Source organism: Uloborus diversus, chromosome 2 (genome assembly GCF_026930045.1).
Source record: "Uloborus diversus isolate 005 chromosome 2, Udiv.v.3.1, whole genome shotgun sequence".
In the NCBI taxonomy this organism is placed as follows: Eukaryota; Metazoa; Arthropoda; class Arachnida; order Araneae; family Uloboridae; genus Uloborus; species Uloborus diversus.
This window is the reverse complement of record NC_072732.1, coordinates 82,087,998-82,111,047: the sequence shown is the minus strand read 5'-3', so window position 1 is coordinate 82,111,047 and position 23,050 is coordinate 82,087,998. Positions and strand designations below refer to the sequence as shown.

Genomic DNA, 23,050 nt, shown 5'->3' with positions numbered 1-23,050 from the left:
TTTGAAATTGTAATTTAAAAAATGCAGTTTCAGAACATCTTTGGTAATTTAGGTGCTCTAAAAGAGAGGTTTGAGGACAATGCCCCAGCAAAGGTTTCGAAATTGAAACTCTAAAGACGCAATTGTAGCTTCGTAGATTATCTTCGTCCATTTTAGGGAGAGGAGGCTACTGGGGGGGGGGGGGCTCTCCACCGGAATTTTTTCAAAATTATAGATCGAAGCAAGTAATTTTAGACGATTTTTGGCGATAGGGGTAGGAGAGATTCGATGCCCTCTCCGGAAACATCGAAATTGAAGCTATAAAAACGTAATTTTAGCTGATTTTCAAAGATCTTGTTAGAATTTTCGGGGCCCACTCTCAGAAAATTTTCGAAATTGAAGGCAAAATTTAAGACAATATGTGATGCTATTGGCGAAAATGGGGAGAGGTGATTTTTGACGTTGTCGTTTTAAAGACTAAAAACGGAGGTTTTTTTTTTTTTTTTTTTTTTTTTTTTTTTTTTTTTTTTTTTTTTTTTTTTTGAGCAATAGGGATTGTTTCTTTTCCCCTTCCAGCTCTACTCTTACTATTTTTTTGCGAAACAATTCATCCAAGTATTTTATTTATAAATCATATTTTTTGAAATAATCTAGACAAAGGCCATCCATCTAGTTGCTGCGCCATTAGCGATAGCCATTCCTGCCAACCCCTTTGTACACCACTGATTAAAATGGAACTAATTAAGAAATAAACTAGTATCTATTTTGTTAAATGTATTAAATGGAATTTTGCTTTGTTTTAGTACAAAGTTTCCAAATGTTGTTTAATATTAAGATATTCGATGTATTTGAGCATTTGTTGAATAATTTACTTTTACTCTTTATATATATAACGATAATTTCTACAAATTCTACTGAAAATTTTCAAAGAAAACATAGTTGGAAAAAACTACTAGATTAAAATAGAAGTTTTACATGTTTTGTTTTACAATCTATGCTGCGATAATAAGAATGTATTATTTTTGTCCAACAGATGGGGTACGCAAAGATGGCACAGTTGACGAAAGGCATTCACATTCGACAATACAGTAGAGCATTCATTATTAGCGACAACAGCTCAAGGGTTGTCATCATTACCATAGATGCTGGAATGGTATCTCACATCGTCAAAGCAGAGGTAAGAGATGTGTTGGAAAAAGGATGTTCTCTCTCGTCTCCCAAACTGTTTCCCTTTCGTTTGCTTTTTTAAAAAAATGAGCTTTTTCGTTGATAAAATAAAAGCCTGTGAGATGTTAAGTTACAGAAGTGTATATCAAGCTGGAAAGGAGTTTACTATACAAAAGATAATCCAAGATTAACGTAATAAATTCTACATTCCGTCCTTTCTCAACCTTTGGGTTACCAGTTATCTGCAGAGAATATTGCGATTTATTACGAGTTTACTTTTACTAAGCAATGAAAAAGCGCGTTAGAAATGAAAATATAAGATTATTTATCTTAAGTGTAAATATTCTTGGCAATGTTGATAGCGTAAAACTTTTATAAAGGTAAGAATATAGTGCTATAATCAGGGATTTCGTAACATTTCCGATCCGCCACACCCTTTGAAGAACTGGAATTTTCTCACAGCATCCCCATCGTGTAATATATATGGACACCGTGAACACTTTGGAGCACCCCCCCCCCCGTCTCTCCTGGGGCAACACAAGGTGCTGCGGTATTGACTTTTAGAGCCCTTGTACTGTAAGGGGTTGCAAAGTTTTTCACATAATATTTGGGCGTTTAAGCACGTCGCAACACTTTAAAAAGTTGAAAAACGATGCTGTATTTTAGGAAAGGGTAGCCTATACATTGATTTGGTTTTAACTCATACAAGTGAAAAAATACATGCATAAAATTTTCCTTTTATTTCATTTATTGTGAAGTAAACATGTATAGGATATGCAAAAGAAGCAGTCGAAACCTTTTTACAATGAAATAAGCAAAAATGGATGACAAAGTGCATACATGTACAAATAAAATCGATTTAAAATAAAGGGTGTTTTTTTAGAGGTAGAGAACTTTAGATTAAAATAAAACACAGTTAAATGTTGTTAATTGCCATGAATGTTGCTTTATTCGAAAGATGATTCTTTGCCATTTTTATTTAAATATGATTTCTGGCATATGGTCACCTCGGCTGGCTCGGAGAAAGTCCAATTGGAAAGTCCAATTTTCTCACTTTTTGCAGCAATAGAGGCCGTATGTCAGTAATAAGGTCGCGAATGTTATCTTCCAAGGCGTCAATCGTTTGTGGCTTATCGGTGCAGACCAGAGACTCCACAGTCCACATAGCCCCACAAAAAGTAGTCCAGCGGTGTTAAATCGCATGATCTTGCAGTCCAATTCACGGGTTCATTACGCGAAATTATTCGTTCACCGAACGTCTCTTTCAATAAATTAATTGTTACACGCGCTGTGTGGCATGTTGCACCGCCTTGTTGTCTACTCATGATGAAATGGCAAACCGAACTGAACACAAAACAAGTGACAGCTATCAAAATGGCACACATATCAAACAGTGTTGCCAACTTAAAGTTCTATACCTCTAAAAAACACCCATTATTTTAAAAAAAAAAATCTATCTTTTTAATTAATTCTATTTGCACACGTATACACGTTGTCACATATCTTTACATATAAACATGTATCGAGTTTATGAGTAAAAGTATATAAGACAAAAAATAAGTAAATAATAGACTTATAGTTCCATTAATTATCCGAGGATGACTGAAGTGGCTCTTTTCAGATGTCTCACTGGAAAGGACTGTCTCCGAGACCATCTCTGTTGAACAGAGTGGTGAATTCCCCAGAATGTTCTTCATGTGACTTCAAACAGTCAATGACTTTTGAGCATTTACAAAGTTGTATTGTGTTATCTCAGTATGAGGACATTGTCAAAAAATATTGGAGAGCTCTTGAACTAATGGCTCAGGCACCGTTTAAAAAATAACTTAGTCGCATTACTAGACGTTCAGAAAAAGGTTAGTATACCTTACGTGGTTTAAATCGCTTTTAGTAGGACGCTACGATAATTTGGAGACGTTCGTCTCATGTAAATAATCTTCAATACGTATCGTACCGCAGTTTTAGTATGAATAAATGGTTATGGATCGATGGTTACAAAAGATCGACTCTGGCGAAAAGTTGAATATACAGTCAGTTATAAGCACACACCAAACAGCTCGCATACGCCTTCCAAACTAATGATCTCTAAAAAAAAAGTGAAACTGCTGTCTCTTCATTCAGACATATTCTCTTCTCTCAACATATTCAACTTATCAACAATTTTCTCCACGTAAGCGATAGAAACTTAATTTCACTGATGTTTTAGACAAAAATAGTTGAATTTTACACCAAGATACTTTTATTAAATCTTTTTAACTGTTAAAAAATAACTTTTAAACAACCAAATCAAAGAGTGCATATTTTCAAGCATTCTAGATCAAAAGCTCTTTCTTGTTAAGGAGGTAAAAGCTGAACTTGAATTCTTCGAAGTTCAATGATTTTCCTTCTTTCCAATGTACTTACTCCACCAACGTGCGTCTTAGAATCTCGCCCGGAGTAGATCGTTGCGCAATCGCAAAGGGAGAGAGAGGGGAAAATTAAGGGTGCAACTCTTTTTCTGATTGACATTATGATCCAAATTGATTCGTAATTTCAAAACAAAAGATACTTCCGGAGATGTTTTCGGGTCATTCCTTTTCCTGTTCCGAGTCAAACCGGTTGTTCTTCGAACACCAGTCATCATTTCGCACGTGATGTCCAAATTTTAGGTGAGAGGAAAGGTTTCACTTCCGAAATTCTAGACTTTTCATTTTGGACATCGGGTGTCCCAGTTATGGATGGGGCCAGTGGGTCGATCGAACCAAAGAAAGTGGACTCATGAGACGAAGAAAGACATTAAAACAGAACTTCTTTGATTCCTTGTAAAATTATTTACCTAAATTAAAAATGTTTTCGTTTCGTTGTGCACTCTGCGGTATAATACAGACAGAGTTTTTACTTTATGAATATATATATATATATATATATATATATGTAACACTATCCTTACTATATAAATGCGAAAGTGAGTTTATTTGTTTGCAATGTTTTCGCGCTGTAACTACTCAATGATCATCATAAAATTTTATATAGATGTTGTAACGGGCGCAGAATAGAGCATATAGCCTTTCATCCAGAAGACTTTAGCCAAGGGGATGATTGTGAAGTCACAGTCCCTCCTCTCTCATTCTTTGAAACAACAAAATTATATGTATGAACACACAACCAAAGACCTAAAGTTGTGCTTTTCGGTCTTTAATTTGGAAAAATTTGGTATGACCCCACCCCATAAAAAATTTCTCACTACGCCGTTGATCATAAGTATGAGTTAATGAATTTATCTATGCATACTGATAAAGTTACGAATATTCAGAGCTCATCGTTAGATGTACTCAGTATAATTACAATAACACATTCCCTGAATAAATATAAAGATTACTGATTGCATGTACTGTTTCAAGGATGTAAGGCTGCAATACTTAAGTCAAATGTTAACAGGTTACTAACTGCATCTGTTCGATCAGGAAATTCGGGACTGTTGGACTACTACTACAAACGACAATGCTAAAAAATAAAAAATTACCTAATGTAAGCTTTATGTTAAAAAAAAGAAAGAAAAAGAAAGAAGACAAAGAGTCGGCATGGCAAGAGAGTACAATTGAAGAGCAAAAATGTGATATGCTGCATGACGTGAATTTTTCAGGAGACCAATTTCCAACTTATTATTGATCAAAAAGTCACTCCTTGTCGACTTTGATCGAATAGTCACATTTGGGTCATTCTCCAGAAAACGTAACTTTTGAACGCAGATATTTTTCCATTTCGAAACTTTTTTTTTTTTTTTTTTTTCATTCATACATGAAAGTGTTAACTACTAGGAGTAACCATAAACAATGACCCAGCTAAGTTCCAATTATTTTACTCATAAATAAAAAAAATATTTTAAAAATGCCTTGTTTACGTAGATAAAAAAAAAAAAAAACTTTTAATATCTAAAAATCGAGGCTAATTTAATATCAAAGTAGTAATTTTGTTAATTGAGCGAAACATCAGCTATTTTAATGATTAGGGGGAACATAATATTAAGCTCTCTTAATTAAAGCAAGGCTTAGTTAGTAGTTTCAAATTTATGTTAAAAAATAGTATTTAGTAAATTTGAGGATATACAGGCAATTTATAATTTTGGTAGAATGCCTATTTATTGATGTATAACCCCTATATCATTTATTTTCACATCAGAAATAATGGCATTGATAAAATCAGCCACGGAGATTAGATTCGGGGAGGTGAGGAATTTTTCATTAATATAGGCCTAATAGATACATTTTTTCAGGGAAATTTTTTTTCATCGTTGCTACAATCTGTCCATGTTAAGCATATGAAAACGTGTTCACTTCCTTTTTTGCATTAATTTACATCTCAAATTCAAGTTCACGGAGGTGAGAAGTCAGAGTAACCACACTTAAGTTTTTAAAGCAAAATCTATATCTTCTTGTTTTTCGACAAAAATCTCACAGCTTCAACTATCTCTAAAAATAAACAAGGGGGCTCCCTTGTATTCTGGAAAATAAAATTTGATGTCATTACTGCCACGTGGTAATGAGGAATGGCATTTTGCGTTTAAGTAACGGAGGTGAGAATTTATTGTGTGACATGACTTCTTGTCCTACTAAAACGAACTAAAGCACATTAAATAATTAGTATTTGAAACAGTTGTGACAGGAATAATAAATAAATGAGTATATACTTTTAACTAAACAAGTTATTAAGCAACATAAGCAGTCACACCAGGTGTGTGACATGCCACGGAGGTGAGAATTCACATGTAGAGAACCAAAAATATACTAAAATCAAAATTATTCTTAAAAAATTGTTGGCAGGTTTAAATAGATATATTTTTGATGAAATTAAAAATCACTGTTAAATGAATTATTCCTTAAAGTTTTTACTGTAAAAGCCGTGTGACAGAAAAGTTACACTTTTCGAAGAATGAGCCATTTCTGCCCCGGGCCCTTCAATTCCTTTCCACCATTTTTTTTTTTTTTTCAAAAGAACGTTCGAAAGGAAAGAACTCGGAACAACTGATATGATAAAGGAAGATCCAGAGACCGCAAGAGGTTTTTGAACGTAGTTCAGCGAACTCCCCAACTTGGATACACTTCTCCACTGACCCGGATGGGGCCCGTCAATGACCTTTCACATTGACCTAGACAGCAGAGGAAAGGAAATGTCTTTAACGATTCGGAATATCGCTCTAGTTTGATCCAAATTTGATAAACACTTCCCAGTTTCGTGATCACATGGAGATCATGCAAAATAGATAGTTGAACATAAACTATGTTTTCCAATGTTTGCTTCAAAAGAAGTTGAAAGTTTATTTTTTAAATAATATTTTTGGTAAGCAGGCTAGGGGGTCAGGGGCGCAAGTCGCTTAGGGTGGTCTGGAGAGGCAATTTCCCTACCACGTAGGTTTGAGAAATCAGCGTATTTCAATATATGCTGAGTGGTTCTGTTGTTTTTCGGTGTAATCTGCATTGAGTTCATTATACCTTTTGAGCTCACTTAAGCCTGTCATTTAGAGGGGCCAGGGGAGTCAGTTGCCACCCTGGATAGGAAAAATTCATGTTTTTGCATAAAAAATGGCGCGATTTTTACTGCTTTCAGAAAAATTTTGCATGTAGTAATATATACATCCTTTGCTTCTATATTAGGGAAAATTCAAACTAATAAGCCTACCCTTAATCCCTCCCCTGCCTTTGAGAAATCAAAGTATTTCTATGTACGCGGCTGTGGTTTTTGTTATTTTTTCAATTTCATATACACTGAGTATATTATATCCCCCCCCCCCCAGGAATAATTTGAAATAACAGACCTGATTGTAAGCGAGTATTTTTGTAACTTTTTTTTTTTTTTTTGTATTGAGTAGATACGGAATCATTAGGCTACCAAATCTTTTACGACATTCGATTGCAATGTAGATGCAATATTATTTAATATAGTTCTTATATATTGCCATAACTAAAAAATTGCTTCTTAGAACAAAATGTTTTATGCTCAATTTTATTCGCTTGCGAATAATTTTATAAGTGCTTTACTCTTAGATAAATAACTCTGAGTCCTTTATGTGTCCGGAGTCCTAATAATGTCATGATTGGCCTTATTTGAGCTCCACTGTCAGCGAGGGATCGGGTAGTGCAGCGGTTCCCAACCGGTGGTTCGCGAACCCCTGGGGGTTCGAAAGATTTTTTCAGGGGGTTCGCGAAATAAATACTGTAATGGCGGAGTTTTAACGTGCCTGTTTCTGATGAAGTCTCATTTTCAAGCGGTTTCAAGCAAATTTTGCTCCTTTTTTATTCATTTGTCTCTCGCACATTCGATACATTTAGCATAAAAATATTTGCATACTTGCTGACACGTTTTGCATTTAAAGAATTTAGTCTGTCATTGCAAAGCGTGGGTTTTAGCGCTTTCATTGAGAATGATAGTCCTGAAGCCAGGCTGAAAAAGCTCTTCTTATGAATACAATGTCCTTAGATAAAAGAATTTGAAAGCATTCGTTTCCTTAGAAGCTTTTGATCGGAAAAGTTGATTTAACTTGATGAAAACATTATATGGAGCATCTGCGAGCGTCTCAAATATTTTCATGTTTAGTTTCTTTACCATTTGACGCCGACGAAGAGCTATTGCTCTTCTCATGTGTTGAGTCAAAAATGCATAGAAGTGAGATCGCACAGTTGTTTGTTACTATAAATACACAGACTACAATTTACTTCGAGCTTTATTGTCGAAAAAGATTAAGAATGGCTAGCAACCCAAAAATACCACTGGAAGTATGGAAAATTAATTACCTTAGAAAATTTTCGTGGGTGAAAGTTTGGCAGTGTGAGGTTTTCGCAGTAAACAAAAAATCAACGGAATCAAACCATGCAACTTAATTTGTGCTATACGTAAATAAGGAATTTAAGAAATCTGTGTAAAAAAATTTCTTTTGTAGTAAGTGAGTTTAAAAATATTTGTTTTGTTAAAAATCCCCTTTTGAGTAAAAATTAGAGTAAATGGGTATATTGAAAAATAGGCGCTTCTCTTATTTTTCAATATACGCATTTTACTTCGCACTTACAACATAATTACAAGAAAATTCTTCAGCAATCATACGATTAATGCGCGCAGTATATCCTTATCAAATCGCTAGGCTCATAGTCCTTTTCAAGAAGACAGAAACCTAGAGATCTTTCTCATTTTACTGGAAGAAAAAAGTTCATTTAGTTAATCTGAGGCAGCTCCCTGAAAGGTAGTTTAAAAATAATTATTTAATTGACTTCTGATTTAGTGATAGAGATAAATGTAACCTTGTGTCAGAAAAATTTCAGCCATACTTTGAGCCTCTTTGTTCCACAAAAATTCCATTTTTTTCCCCAAAGTTGTTTGAAGTTCAACACAGAACAATCACTGTGTTTAGTTTTTGGTGAATTTGTTTTGCATTTATTTATTAGCGATTATTTTTGTTCGTAGCAATATTTGTAATTCTATATTTTGCAATTATGTTTTCGTTCCTGTTGTTCACTATGGAGTAGCATCAAACTAAAAAAAAATATCCCAAACTTTATTGTCTCTGTGTGTGTGTGTGTGCACGCTTTTTTTTTTTTTTTTTTTTTGCTTATTACTTATTACCTAGTACCCAAGGGGTTCGCCAACTTCTTTCGGAGTTTGGAAGGGGTTCGCAACGGGGAAAAGGTTGGGAACCGCTGGGGTAGAGGATATGATCCTGAGCAGCAAATGACTGCATTGCCCTTTTTCCTTTCCGTTTAAGTAAAAATAATTTTTTTTTTCTTACTTTGTTAGAACTTTTTGGCGTTTTTTCGGAGTTGGCCTTATTGGAATCCTATGTTTCTAACGAGACCAAATTGCCTTTCTTTGTTAGAACTGCTGAAAAACATGATTGAAACTTAAACTTTTAAATATAATTATTTTTATAATCTTTCCTGGGTCATGTGATGAATCTTCAAAATTTGGAGCCAATTCAAATCAAAATGAGCGAGATACTAGGCCATGAACCTTAGAGTGACCTTATTTGGTGCACTTACCTTGTATATTACTCCCCCGAAAATATATAATTATTCCTTTTTTTTCTTCTTCACGGTGTTGAGAACATTCTTCCAGGTATGACGAGTGCGTGGAGAAACATCCGCAACATGAAAGAAAGTTCAGTTCCTTGTATAAAGCTACAAGCTCACCGTTAGGTGCAAAACGGTAACCACTGACCGTAACAGCGGGGGGAAAAAACAGAAGTTCGTACCAAAACCTGATATTTTTCTGTTAAAAGGCTTTGTAGCCACTTATATAGATAGTCTGAAGCTTTATTTTCAGTGACCTTCCTTGTCAATTAAAAATAAACGAGATTTTCTTTCAGTTTTATAACAATTTTGAAATTTTTTTTGAGCAATCACGATTGCTTATTGTTCTCATTTGACTGTTTTGAATTCCTATGATTTTATTTTCCCACCACCTCCCTCTGCCAGCACCACCCATCGCGTCGACCGGCCTCACGATGCTGCTCCTCTTGCGAAAACCGTCTCCAGGTTGCCTCCATATCCTACACACACACACGCATACACACAAACGCCTACAGCCTACACACACATACACACACTCAGCCTGCGCACAGACACAAACACACACTCCTACACACACATACACACGCTCATGCCTGCACACAGACACAAACACATATGCCTACATACACACATGAACGCTTACACACACATACAGCACTGCATACACAACACGCACACACATGCTTATATACGCACACACGCACCCACACACATGCGCCTACACAAACACACACATGCGCCTACACAAACGCACACGCGCATTCATACCACACACGCTCATGATTGCGAAAAACATAATTAGAATTCAAGATGCCAAAAATTCAAATTAATATTTTTTTTTTTTTGAGCAATCACGATTGCTTATTGTTCTCACTTGACTGTTTTGATGTCCTATCATTTTATTTTCCCACCGCCACCCTCCGCAGCATCACCGTCGACCGGATCCTCACGATGCTGCTCCTCTAGCGAAAGTCGTCTCCAGGTTGCATCCATATCCTACACACACGCGCATGCATGCACAACTACACACTCACACGCAGACATACACACAAACTTACACACACACACACCTACACACATACACATACACACACGCATACATACAGACACCTACACATACACACACACACAAAAACATACACACAACTACTCACACATTCATGCATATATACAGACACTTACACATACACACACACACAAAAACATACACACACATACACACAACTACCCACACATTCATGCCTGCACACAGACACAAACACATATGCCTACACACACATACACATACCTCCCCTCCCACACACATTCATACACACAACTACCCACACACTTATGCCAGCACACAGGCATAAACACACATGCCTACACACACATACACATATCCCCCCCATCTACACACACATTCATACACATAACTACTCACACACTTATGCCTGCACACAGACACAAACACATTTGCTTACACACACACATACACATACCCCTTCACACAACACACATACCCCTACACACAACACACATACCCCTACACACAACACACATACCCCCACACACAAACACACACGCCTACATACACACACTCGTGATTGCGAAAAACATAATTTGAATTCAAGATGTCAGAATTCAAATTAATTTTTTTTTCAAATTAAGATGACTTTATGTTTTAATTGTTCAAGGGTTGGAACTTTTAATAGTGACAACTATTTATTTTCATCTAATAAAAAAGTCATACATGCCATCAAGTTTTACAGTACTTCAATATAGTCATCAGCATTGTGCACAACCGATTTCCAATGCTTTTCGAGTTGTAGGGCACCTGCAGTAGCGCTAATTCTGCTAAGTCTCTGGAACAGTTTTGAAGCTAATGTTACTAAGCGGTCCGTTCATTTTATTAAGTCAATCACAAGGACTAATGTCTTAATGACTTTGATGTATATTCCGACAGCGAACAAATGACCCTTGTCAATCATTTGAGAAAACGAATACCTACATTAGTTAAAATAGGTAGAGAAGGAAGAAAGGACGCGTGCCATTCTTTGGAGTTAAGCAACATTTTGGCGATTTGAAGAAAAAAAAACTCCTAGTATGCTTTCGTTATGTGATTATTTTAACCTGAAAGATTTAAGCTGCAGCAATACCTGCATTGAGCTGGCGAAAAAGTAAAAGTGACAAACTTTGCATTCTTTATTGGAACCCTACTCTCGCCAATTTTCAATTGAAATTAATTAAAGGAGGCGTTATCTCTGACCAATGGCTGCTGAAAGAAGTAAGACCAAGACCCGCCCCTTTACGTAGGATGTGACCTGTCCGTCTGTCTTGACCGCACAAAATTAAAGTGTTTCACCTCTTTGGCTAATTTTTTAAATTCCTAAGTGACGTATTCAAGCTCTCCAACCAATGACGCACTTGTAAATTCCGTTCCAACTTTCCTCTCTATATCTCCCTTTCACGAAAATGGATAATTCTGAAACGAGGTGGAGCCAAGGGTCAACTCTTTGCGGTCATACTTTATTTCCTTCGGTGAACGAGCCACTTCGTGGTTGTGGCATCCGCTTCAGAGCTGTTCCAGCAGTTCCTGCGGCAGTAGACCGTTAAATTCCTACGTTTAGCAGAACAGCCGCAGCTCTCGATGCCCGGGGACTGCCATATAATTTTACACGGGCTGTACACAATACTGGTGAGTATATTGAAGTCATGTAAAAACTTAGTGAGTATGGATCACTTTTGTATTGGATGTAAATAGAAAGTTGCCACTATAATGTTCCAACTCTTGTTTTAAACACGAAAAAGTAATGAAGAAACTGGGAGCATAAACAACGCGATGCTGCGACGTGCGTCGCAGATCCTTGAGAAAGACTGCAGACAGATTCATAGATGTGAAGGGGAAAAAAACTAAAATTTTTAAATAAAACTGTCTTAAATTTCAGCTAATGACGATATGTACCGTATTTTTGGTGCAATCAACAGATGGTATGCTCTCGCATTAACGTCTTATTCTTAATTGTTTATCGGTTCCGATTTAGACTTGACAATTAATCTAATGTTAATTTATCTTGCAAACTATTTTTTGATTTTTGATTTGCGTCGCATACTGGATAAAAAGTTCTGCTTCTGGGATGGAGAACAAATGTTTGCCTAGTTAAGCATGAATTCTACATCTCAAGCAATAAAACAAGCACTGAAACTAAAGTTTAGGTACAGATGTACCTTAACAAGGACTGGCACTATGCTAAATTCTCATTACAGAGGGCGCAATCGAATATTTTCATGTTTAATGATACTAAGGTAACGGCACTAGTAACAGATATGCTTAAGATAACACTCTCAGGTTAACTCAATTTTCTGAACCTTTTCATTGTATTTAAATTTTTAAAACTTTTTTTCTCCCATGCAACAACATCTCATTTGACGTTTGGCTGCTTCTGGATCCTCTGAATTAGTCAATTCTATTTTTATTTGCTGAATTTAGAAGAAAGCTCCGAAGCCCAGTAACAGACACCGAAAAATCTTATGATACTCAGTAACAGACAGGTTAAAAGGATGTGGAAATAAAACTACGTGGTAATTAGTCTTCTTCGTAATTCTTCACCTCCTTTGAACTCGAAGCTGGATGCCAAAATTTCGTGGTTTCGTTATAGGTTTTTTCTGTTCTCTGCTTTTCTTCATCTTTTCCTTTGCTTTCTTTTTCTTGATATCTTCCTGTCTTTCTGTTATTGAAATCTTGCTTCAGCCCGTATCTTCTTAGCCTCTTCTTGTTCCTGTTTGTATTTTTGTTTTTTCAACACCTCGCTTTGACACTCTTGTGAACTAATAATTGCTACTTGTGTTCCACTGTTGCTGTTATATTTTATATTTACACTCTTGGCAGGAGCAGAAGCAGCGGGAGTCCGAACAAGGGCTTTTCTGAAGGAGCCTTTGAGTTTTTAGCCATGGCTGAAATACATTGGCCAGAAATTCAAAATACGTCTTGCTTGTCATCCATCCTGAATCCGACTTAATCCCGTCCCTCCAAATCCTCAAGCATGGGGTGTACTGAACTTAATGCTATTTGGGATTCTTACGTATTTATGGATCACTGTTGGTGGTAGAAGATGCCCAGCAGCGTTTGCAGTGAATAAAGCTGTGACACATTCTTTTTCATCATTGTTCACAACTTGGTATACATTTTTGTCACCTTTAATTTCAAGCACTCAGGATCCCTTTGGATTGCGAAAAAATGCAGTTTCGTCGCAATTAAAAATTTGGTTTGAATTTTCTAAAATGCCAAGGTGATTGGTGTCTTTTTCTTTTAAATAGTTCTGAACAACTTAAACCAGTTGCCTAGAAACTTTTGTGCGGGACAATGTGAGGTTTTCATTGGTCCTATGAGCGACTGAAGGGTTCCCGTTTAAGAAAACCATTATACCATGATTTCCCAGATCTTCCATCAGTAAAATAGTTATTTCTCCTCAATTCTTTTAAGAACAGCTACACACTATCTAAAAATTCTTCTTTTATTGTCAGAAACCCTGCTTTAGGTGATGAGATTATCCAGAGTACCAGTATTTTCTCCTCGTTCTTTGAAATCACTGGATTTGAACCCATCATGCTTATGCTAAAATAAACTCCTTTTACTTGGTTCAAAAGTGTAACTCGAGGGACTCTATTTTTCCTTACTGAAGCGTCAACACTCATATATTACTATTTATATCCGATACGGGTGTTTGCATCTGTTCTTCACTGTAATAAAATTTCCTAGCAGGGGGAGGGGGTCATCCTGAACTGAAAAAAAAGAGGTGTATTCACTATTCTCAGGTTCCGAAAAACATGAATAACAGACACCCTTTTGGACCAGTAACAGACACCCTGTCTGACACTAGTCAAGTTGTTCGATTTTCAATATTGAACCTGTAGGCACAATCAAATCAATGAATAATCTCTTCTGGAGCAAAAAATAAAAAAAGGAAAAAATAAAAAAAGGCTTCGAAGACCAATAACAGACATGGGTGTCTGTTACTAGAAAAACGAGTTTTCTGGGAATGAGTAACAGACATAGATAAAACTCACATTAGAACTTAGAAGTGAGTGTACGTGAAAAACGATGTGAAAACCGAAAAGAGCATAGTTCAAAAATTATAAATATCCTCCAGCATGCACTCATATCGACATTTTACAATGAAAAATGATGGTTGAAAACACTCACCTTCTTAAGCTAAACAGCTAGCTTCGTGGTAGCTATTTATAACCTTCCACTACTGCCACGTAAATACCAACTGACTCACAAAATTCACTCTGATAACACTGCATGGTTGCACCGTATTCATTAGCCACAGTAGCATAAGTTTAACCCGCCTAAAATTCTTATTATTTAAATCAAAACTTGTGACTGTCTGTTACTGGTGCCGTCACCCTACTGTATCTCTGGAAAGTAGGTATTCTTTGTCTTTACTAATAATAAAGCTGAAAGTCTCTCTGTCCGGATCTCTGTCTGTCAGGATCTCTGTGACGAGCATAGCTCCTCGACCGTTCTGCCGATTTTCATGAAATTTGGCACAGAATTAGTTTGTAGCATGGAGGTATGCACCTCAAAGCGATTTTTTAAAAATTCGATTTTGTTCTCTTTCTATTCCAATTTTAAGAAAATTTTACCGGGCAAATTATCACAATGTGGAATAGTAAATTACAAAATTATCATAACGTGGAACCGTAATATGGGCGAGCCATTTAACATAGCAAAGTTGCAAAAAATTCATCATCCATTATTTGTAAATATACAGGCGAACCAAATGCCTTTTTAATTTTCTACTACGGGCAAAGCCGTGCGGGCACCACTAGTAAGGGAATAAAGCGAAAATTGGTCTAACGATGAACCACAAGAAAAAGTTATTCAGATTACATTTTAGTGCCAATTGCTAAGAAGGTGAAGAGAGGGGTGGTGGAGTCCTAGCGAATGCTTTTAACTTTCCACGTAAGAGGTGTTTCTGAAAAGTAATGTAAGGATTTTGTTATAAATTGCCGTAGAGCTGGCTCTCAATTTAACTGATGGTCATTAATTTTTAGCTCCAATCGCTCAAAAAGGTCCGCTTTGATATTTTTAAATAACTCAGTGCATATATAAGTAGAAGAAAGAGTATATATATCCGAAGAGTCATGAAGAGTTCTTAAAATCGATCGGCAACTCCATTCAAATATTTTGGATGTAAACTCAGATGGTATAGAGAGAGAATTTAAAAAAATCTGACTCATTATTTGCACACATTTTAGATTATTTGAAAAAAAAAGAAAAGTTAAATTGCTTAGATAAAATGCTGCCTTTATTTCAGGTCGTCAAAGCTCTTCGTGAGAAGTTTGGTGACACTTACACGGATGACAATGTGTTAATAACAGCCACTCATACTCATGCGACTCCCGGAGGATATCTACAGTATCTTTTATATTTGATACCTTCTCAAGGATTCATTCGCCAAACTTTCTTCAGTTTAGTGCAAGGCATCGTGAAGGTAAATAAACTATTTTCATTTTTTGCGCCAGTGATAATTTAAATCACCTGTAGTTTACTGTTTATCAGTTAAACACACGCCAAGTTTTCCTTAGAAGAGCAGAATGTTTTCTCTATCAATGAAAGTTTTTAAATAAATCTTAAGTTAAAGGTGTAGTTCCTGTGCTGTAAATAAATCTGAAAAATGCATGCAAAAGAGCTCAAAGTAACTGCATTTATTGCGTATATTTATTGTTTATTTTTTTTTCTATGATTAATTTTCAAAGTTCTACTGCCACAAAAATAATTTATTAATATTTTCTAAAGATTTGTATGCCATATTTTTTTGTCAATTCTTACTGCTTGTTATTCGCCAAGAAAGAGAAATGAAATGTATTCTTTCGGAAGAAACATTTGCCGTCCAAATCATTAGGGCCTGAAAGTATGTTGCTCACTTCCAAATTGAAAACAAGTCGATGCTATACTCGCTTACAGAAAAGATCGACAGAAATTAGCTAAGATTGCCAGAAGGTTTGATACTATGCTATTTTTGAGGATTTTCTTTAGCATTATAAAAAATAGATCAAGTATTTGCATTCGAATTCTACTTGGCTCCAATTTGTTCTTGCCCAAGCCAAACGCGTGATTGAGGTCGCCAAATGGAGAATTTTTTGTTTACATATAATCGATCTTTCCCGCTAACGTAGTATAGATCAAATACTATCGTTGCAAATGTGATAAACTTTCAGGAAGAACACGTGTTGATGTTCTAATTTCCAAGAGCAAATATGAAAGAGAAACACAGCGCTCAAGAGCGCTTTTCTCCTCCTCGCTTCATAAGAATGGTTCTATGTAAAAAATGCTTATCAGCAAATTATATTTTATATAGTTATATTAATGTACTTCTGTGTTATACATTTATTATCTAATAAGGAGCAGAAATGAATGTTGTCTTTCCGCAATTTATTTATTGATTTATTTATTTTAAACTATTTTCTTACGAAGAGACCCATAAAATTTTTAACTTGAGTATTCATTAGTTCAATAATTTATTTTAGCACAATTATTTAAATTTAATCATCCATTAATTTATTTATGAACATACACACACAATACAAGTGTAGTAATATAGTGTAAGTGTGTGAAATATCATTAGTACATTAATGTTTCCATTTGAGCATGTTTTGTTGGTTTTTAAAAATTTCAAGAATAGTAATTAATAAATTTTCATATTTAGGTCAACAGTTTGAAAATAGTAAATTATCCATCGTGATTCGTGTTTCGGGAAATAGATTTTAGAACGTTCGACAATAGAATGAAAATTAAAAATTCCGGAGGTGTTGAAAGCTTAATTTTTAATAAGGAATTTTCCAATTTTAACTTATTTATCTAATTTTTACTTCTGCTTTTCCACATTAAACAATGAATAGTTCAGACGCGTTTTCAACTCTTATCATATTATTTCCCTACGATGGCTAAGAAAGTAATTACGAAATGAAACTAAAACAATGAATTTGTAACCTTCTTTATGAGTTCATACAATTCGGAATTTCAAAATGATTTTCTCTGTGAAATGTCACATTATTGATGTATTTGTTTCGCCATTGTGTTTTAAGAGAAAGAGCTTTAAATAAAATGCATAAATCTACTGATTCAATGATTTTTTTTCCTTCCAAATTCTGTGCTGTAAAAGAAAATCGCATGTTGCCTTCGTATATATTTTCACAATTTTGAGACATTAGTATTGTCTCTCTGTTTTTCTTTTAATTGAAGCAAAACATTTTCATTAAATTTACAGTAAAATCGTTAAAAACTAATAAATAAGTAAATACATTGTAGTTCATTACAAATCTTCTGTTTAATGTTTAAAAAATCGAGCAAAGCCCATCTTACGTAAAACGAAAATATCAGAAATTTTGATTAGTATGAAAATTTAAAGCTTGTGATTATTTTTTGCACCCAAAATAATATCTCCATGCATTATATTTTGCCCCCATACTCGTATATTTAAGTGAAAATTTATGTGAAATTCTTACTTAACATTGAAATAAAGAGGGAACAAAATGGCGTTTCAAAAACTTTGCTTTTCTGTGCACATTAACAGCAAAATACATTTCGAATTATAAAACTTACCCTTCTTTCATAATTAATAATAATAAAAGATGATTACTGTTACATTTAAACAAAATTTGCCATTAATTACAATTTGTGTGGAAGGTCAGTTGTAGGTTGTTGCTACATCACCTCAAAAATTTGAAAACCGTGTCTACATGGATTGCCAAGCTGAAGGAAGTACTATGTTGATGCAGTCTTCCATGAAGAATATTTATCGAAGTGAAACAGATACATGTTCAACAGAATATTTCAACGAGTGCGTGAGGCAAAACTATAGTGAAATCAACACTGTTGAATCGTGGAATTATTTGAAAAGTGTGTCATTTAAATTACAATGAACAACGCGTTCTAAATTGATTTAAATTTTGCATAATTATGTAAAACAGCAAGAAAATAGATCCAAATCACATTTTTAAATAAACCGTAACATATTTAAAATTTTTAACTAATTTTTCTCTGTCCTGTTTGCTAAAGGAGAATATAATATTAAGGTTCTAATTTTTAATTAAATTCTTGCATAAAGAAAATTTTCGGAACATATCTTTTTCGTTACATCTCGGGAAAAGCTTAACGCACCTAAATGAATTCCTAATAGTTTTGTAACAAATTACTGGAAATCCATTTTTAAACTTGTTTCCCCCTTCAAAACCATTTTCTCCCAATTTCTTGAGTATCATTTCTTGAAAAGTTTTTGTGTTATTCCGTTTTGTTTCTAACCTGGTTGTTTCTCACCGGGTCTAGCACTTGGCTAGAAAAGATCCACGTGCCTAAAAGTCCTCAGAAAGAGTTCACAAGTAGAAGAGGATACTTAAAATTGTCCTTCTCATCCAAGTATATGCAGGGTAGAATATGATTGCGCTATTGTTGGGGCAAATCTAACCTGGCAGCATTGGGAAGGCTACGTAGATCCTAGCCATATCGATAAAATGCTGCTAGGTTAGGTTTGCCCCAACTATAAGCCTACTCCATGTTATGTTTAGGGCAGGATGGGTACACCTAGCAACGCAGCTCGTACACTGTTAAAACTGTGGATTGCATATGGTACCTTTTAGGGTGAAACGCTGTAACACCAGCAGCACCTCTGTAAAAATGCCATTTGGTTCCGTGTGAAACCCTTAGGGGAGGCTGCACCGTTTTCACTAAACGGTGCCATATGCATGCAACCCGCAGTTTTAACAGTGTGGCTGACATTTCAAGCGGGTCAATAACAAACCTAGTTATGGTACTTCGTTGCACTAGCAACACTCCTTTAAAAGTGCCACTTGGCTCTGTATGAAACCCTTAGGGGAGCCACAGAGAACTAAACGGCACCCTTAAGGATACCAGAGGGGTGACATAAGGAGACAAATTGCATCTGCAAGGGGGATACTGCTGGGCTGCAACGTTTCACTCTAAATGATTCCATATGCAACCCATAGTTTTAACAGTGTGGCTAAGACATTGTAGAAGCCTGTCTTAACCAATGCTAAGAATGCCACTCGAGCTGCCTCCGCTATTCCACTTATGTACTGGAGGAGTCTTCTTTGTCTGGAGATTTAAAAATTTTCGTCTTGAGTAATTCTCAAGAAATGTCAAAGAGCTGCTGCCAAAAGGCCATTCATTAATTACGTAAGGGTTCCAATGGGAGGGGGGTTTGAAAAATCTCTACATACCCTTACTTTGGGGGGAGGGGTGAAAAACCCAATCTTACGTAATATTTTCCAAGTCGATATTTTGATGGTATTGAGATGGGGAAAAATGTCTGTCGGTCTGTCTGTCTGTCTGTCCCCACCAATAACTTTTGAATGAATAGTCCGAGTCGAACAAACTTTTTTTTTGTTCGAAAGATCTCGGCGAGGACACCTCATTCCCATATTTCGCTTTTTGATTTGAACTATTTTTTGTTCAATTTTTAACAGTTCAAAAAAAACTTAACATTAGCGCCTACGGGGAAATTCAAGGCAATTCCGAACTGTGAGGCGAATTTGCTTCAAACAAACTTTGTAGGAAAAAGCTTTTGATGAAAAACTTGTATATAAAATCTTTTTGATTTGAACTATTTTCCGTTCAATTTTGAACAGTTCAAATCCCTTAACATTAGCGCCTACGGGGAAATTGAAAGTCAATGTGGATTCCGTACTTGAAGGCGGATTTTTTGCAAACAAATTTTGTTGGAAATAGCTCTTGACGCCAAACTCCAGACTTCGACTCCGAGAATTTAGGGGCACTTGACTCCGACTCTTATGCCCGACAATTAATCGGACTCCGACTCTGACTTCATAGCTTTGGCAAAAATTTATACACGGAGGACAAATGACTGACTCCGATTCTTAGATATTCGACTCCGACTCCTTTACCTCAAAATGAGATTGAATCCGACTCCGCAGCTATGGTTTTGACTGAAATAATTATTGTTGATCTGACTTGTTTTTATTTTTACGCTAAAGTTTTAATTTAGGTATTCAGTTTTCGGCGAATAAACTCGAAGTCATTTATGTTTCTACATAAAGATATGCGCAAAAGATTTTTTTTTTTTTGACAATGAAAATTATTTCTTTAAGTTGACATTTTATTGTTTTTATTTATTTTGGTAAGTGCATGGCAACAGGGGAACAAGAAGCGATTTTTTTTTTTTCGATATGATGTATTTATTTTAGTGAGAGTATTAATTTTAATTATTATTTTTCTGTTTTGAAAGCTGTTAAAGATTTTTTAATGGAAAAAAGTGTATTAGCTTCTTTGTTTAAAAGTTGCTACATTTTTTTTACGCATTTAATTTTTTTAGATGAATGAGGAATATTTTATTCCTAGAAATCAGCTTAAAGTATTTAAAAAATATGTTTGAAAAAATTTGCGATTTTAGCTATTTTTGAGAATAATGATCAGGTACTAGAATGTAGTATGGGTGTACGGGAAAGTAGGCTCGTCTAGTTCTAGACAGAACTTCTTGTATTTGTTTTACAAAGAATGAATAGTGTAAAATATAATAAAAGAAACGCACTATGTATGGCATGTTTTATTCTTAATTAGTATCGCATCATATACAAAAAATATCAAAAAAACAGTCAGTCTAAATCCTAACTTTTTAGTAAATATTTCTTTATACAAAAGGGTTTAATTTAATAATAATGAATTTAATTTTGATTCTAGTGATGTAAGATTCGTTATTTTATTATTTTGAAAAACGAAATGGAATCTTACGTAAGAATAGGGGGAAGGGGTTTGAAAAATCATACGTACCCTTACATGGGGGGGAAGGAGTCGAAAATTGCCAAAATCATCTTTACGCAATTAATGAATGGCCCTCAACATGTATTGGCGTCCTCTTTTGCTAAAGAATCAGCAATTTTTTTCTCTGTAAAAAATAGTAAAAAAGCAGCCGAAAACTTTGTACTATGAAATGAGTAAAACAACAACATCGTGCATAAAGTACAAATAAAGTAATAAATAGTAAAGTTAATAAAGTAAATTTTTAACTATATTTGATTACTTTATTTGTACTTTATGCACGTTGCTGTTGTTTTACTCAATTTATTTCTCTGTTTTATATACAGTCCCACGTGAGAAATATTCCACTGTATATAAATTCAATGACATTGATTGAGAAACATCACTCTCTTTTTTTTTTATCTGAACGGTATAATCTTTCCCAAAGATGTCTCATTCATCTATTCTTGCCCATATTTCATTAAATAGTCCTTTCGATGTTTCAGAGCGTGGAAAGGGCTAACAACAACTTGCAGCCAGGATACGTTTACTGGAACGTGGGTCAAGTGAACAACGCCAGCATCAACCGCAGCCCCACTGCCTACCTCAACAACCCCCCGGAAGAGAGAGAACGGTATTATGTTTTACAATTTTTCAAAACGCATGTAACAAGAACTCGTTACAAAAGAATGAATTTTGAAGCAAATGGAGATGGTAGCTGAGTTTTTTTTTTTTTTTTTTTCCCACCAAACTGAGGAAGTTATGTGCTTTTAATGTTGTCGCGAGAGCGAAAGAGCCGGAGGGAGGGGAAACATTTTTAAATTGGTAATCCTCTCCAATGAGGTCGAGAATGCAGCAAAAGGGCTAAAAGGGCTCACAGTATCCAAACGGGTTCTTTTCTCCTATAAGGGACCCCTTCACAGACTTCACGATTGTACTTCACAAAATATCACGATCACAAAAATGTACCTTTCACAAAGTTATTAACATTCATTTAGATAAAAACAGTATTTTTCCGCCATTGAAGCTTTAGGAAACTGATAGGTTTTTTTTTAAATAATTTTTTAGGAGGGATTCTCATTCTCGTCTGTCTCTAGTATTTGAGGGGGAGATGCGTCATATCAATTGGGAAGATGAGCACCACTGGATATCGGCAATAGAAACAAGCAACTTAATTTCTTATTAATGAAGTCATCTCATTTTTTAAGATTTGTCAAGGCTATTCAAAACTTTGTAGACTAATATAGAGAGGAAATCAATGAAAAAACGATGATATTTATTGTTCCAAATAATCTTTAAGTACAAGGAACATCGATTCTAATTTGCAGTTTAAAATTAAACGTTTATTTATTAAAAAGTACGAAAGATGTATTTAAATTAATTTATGTACTTGACATGAGAAATTTTTAGCAATTAAAGCAACGGGCAACGGAACTACTTAAATTAAATGTTCATGAAGACATTTCCACGGCATTATCTTTTAAAGTAATACTTTATGAAGATTCTAAATGTAAGACAACTTTTATCACCTTAAATTTTCAAATACCTTGGACTTCCAGCCAGGGCCCGATTTACCTCCAAAGCTAGGGGAAGCTTAGTTTCACTCCTTATGTTTCCAGTTTAACAGTAAGGAAAACTGGGCATGTAAAAATTCGGGCATGTATCTTTTAGACAAACATATCCGGCAGGGCATGTCAAATTTTAAAGATTTTCTAGCCTTGCTAGGTATAGTAGAAGCAAAAAATACTCAAGAAGATCGTCCGTATTTGAAATTTAAAAAAAAATTATCTTACCTTATACACTTTATATCTTCTGTATTTGAATCTTTCTTTCATGGAGAAAATGAGCAAGCTAATACAGAATACTTTCTTTTTCCTGTTATTTGACGTATTATCACGCAAGATATTTCACCGCATAAGGCCCCCCCTAACGACACTATAAAACACAGATCGACTAATCACCGCCATTTTGAAGCAAGAAAACAAGAGCAAACTACTATATTGGCACAGTTATCGCTTTTTTTAGATTTGGTTAAAACGTATTGGCTATTATAACGTTTTATATTTCTCTTTCAATTTAAAATAAAAATGATGACTCACATTTCAAAAAAAGA

At 35.0% G+C, this 23,050-nt stretch overlaps 1 protein-coding gene across 1 annotated transcript in view; it reads left to right on the top strand.

Annotated features, from left to right (window-relative positions):
- Window positions 1-23,050, top strand: part of LOC129217139 (putative neutral ceramidase C) — a 74,747-nt gene that overhangs the window by 8,679 nt on the left and 43,018 nt on the right. Inside the window, exons 2-4 of the mRNA XM_054851399.1 lie at window positions 1,013-1,156; window positions 15,482-15,658; window positions 21,444-21,571. Of these exons, the coding sequence (XP_054707374.1) occupies window positions 1,013-1,156; window positions 15,482-15,658; window positions 21,444-21,571 (449 nt within the window). The remainder of the gene's footprint in view (window positions 1-1,012; window positions 1,157-15,481; window positions 15,659-21,443; window positions 21,572-23,050) is intronic.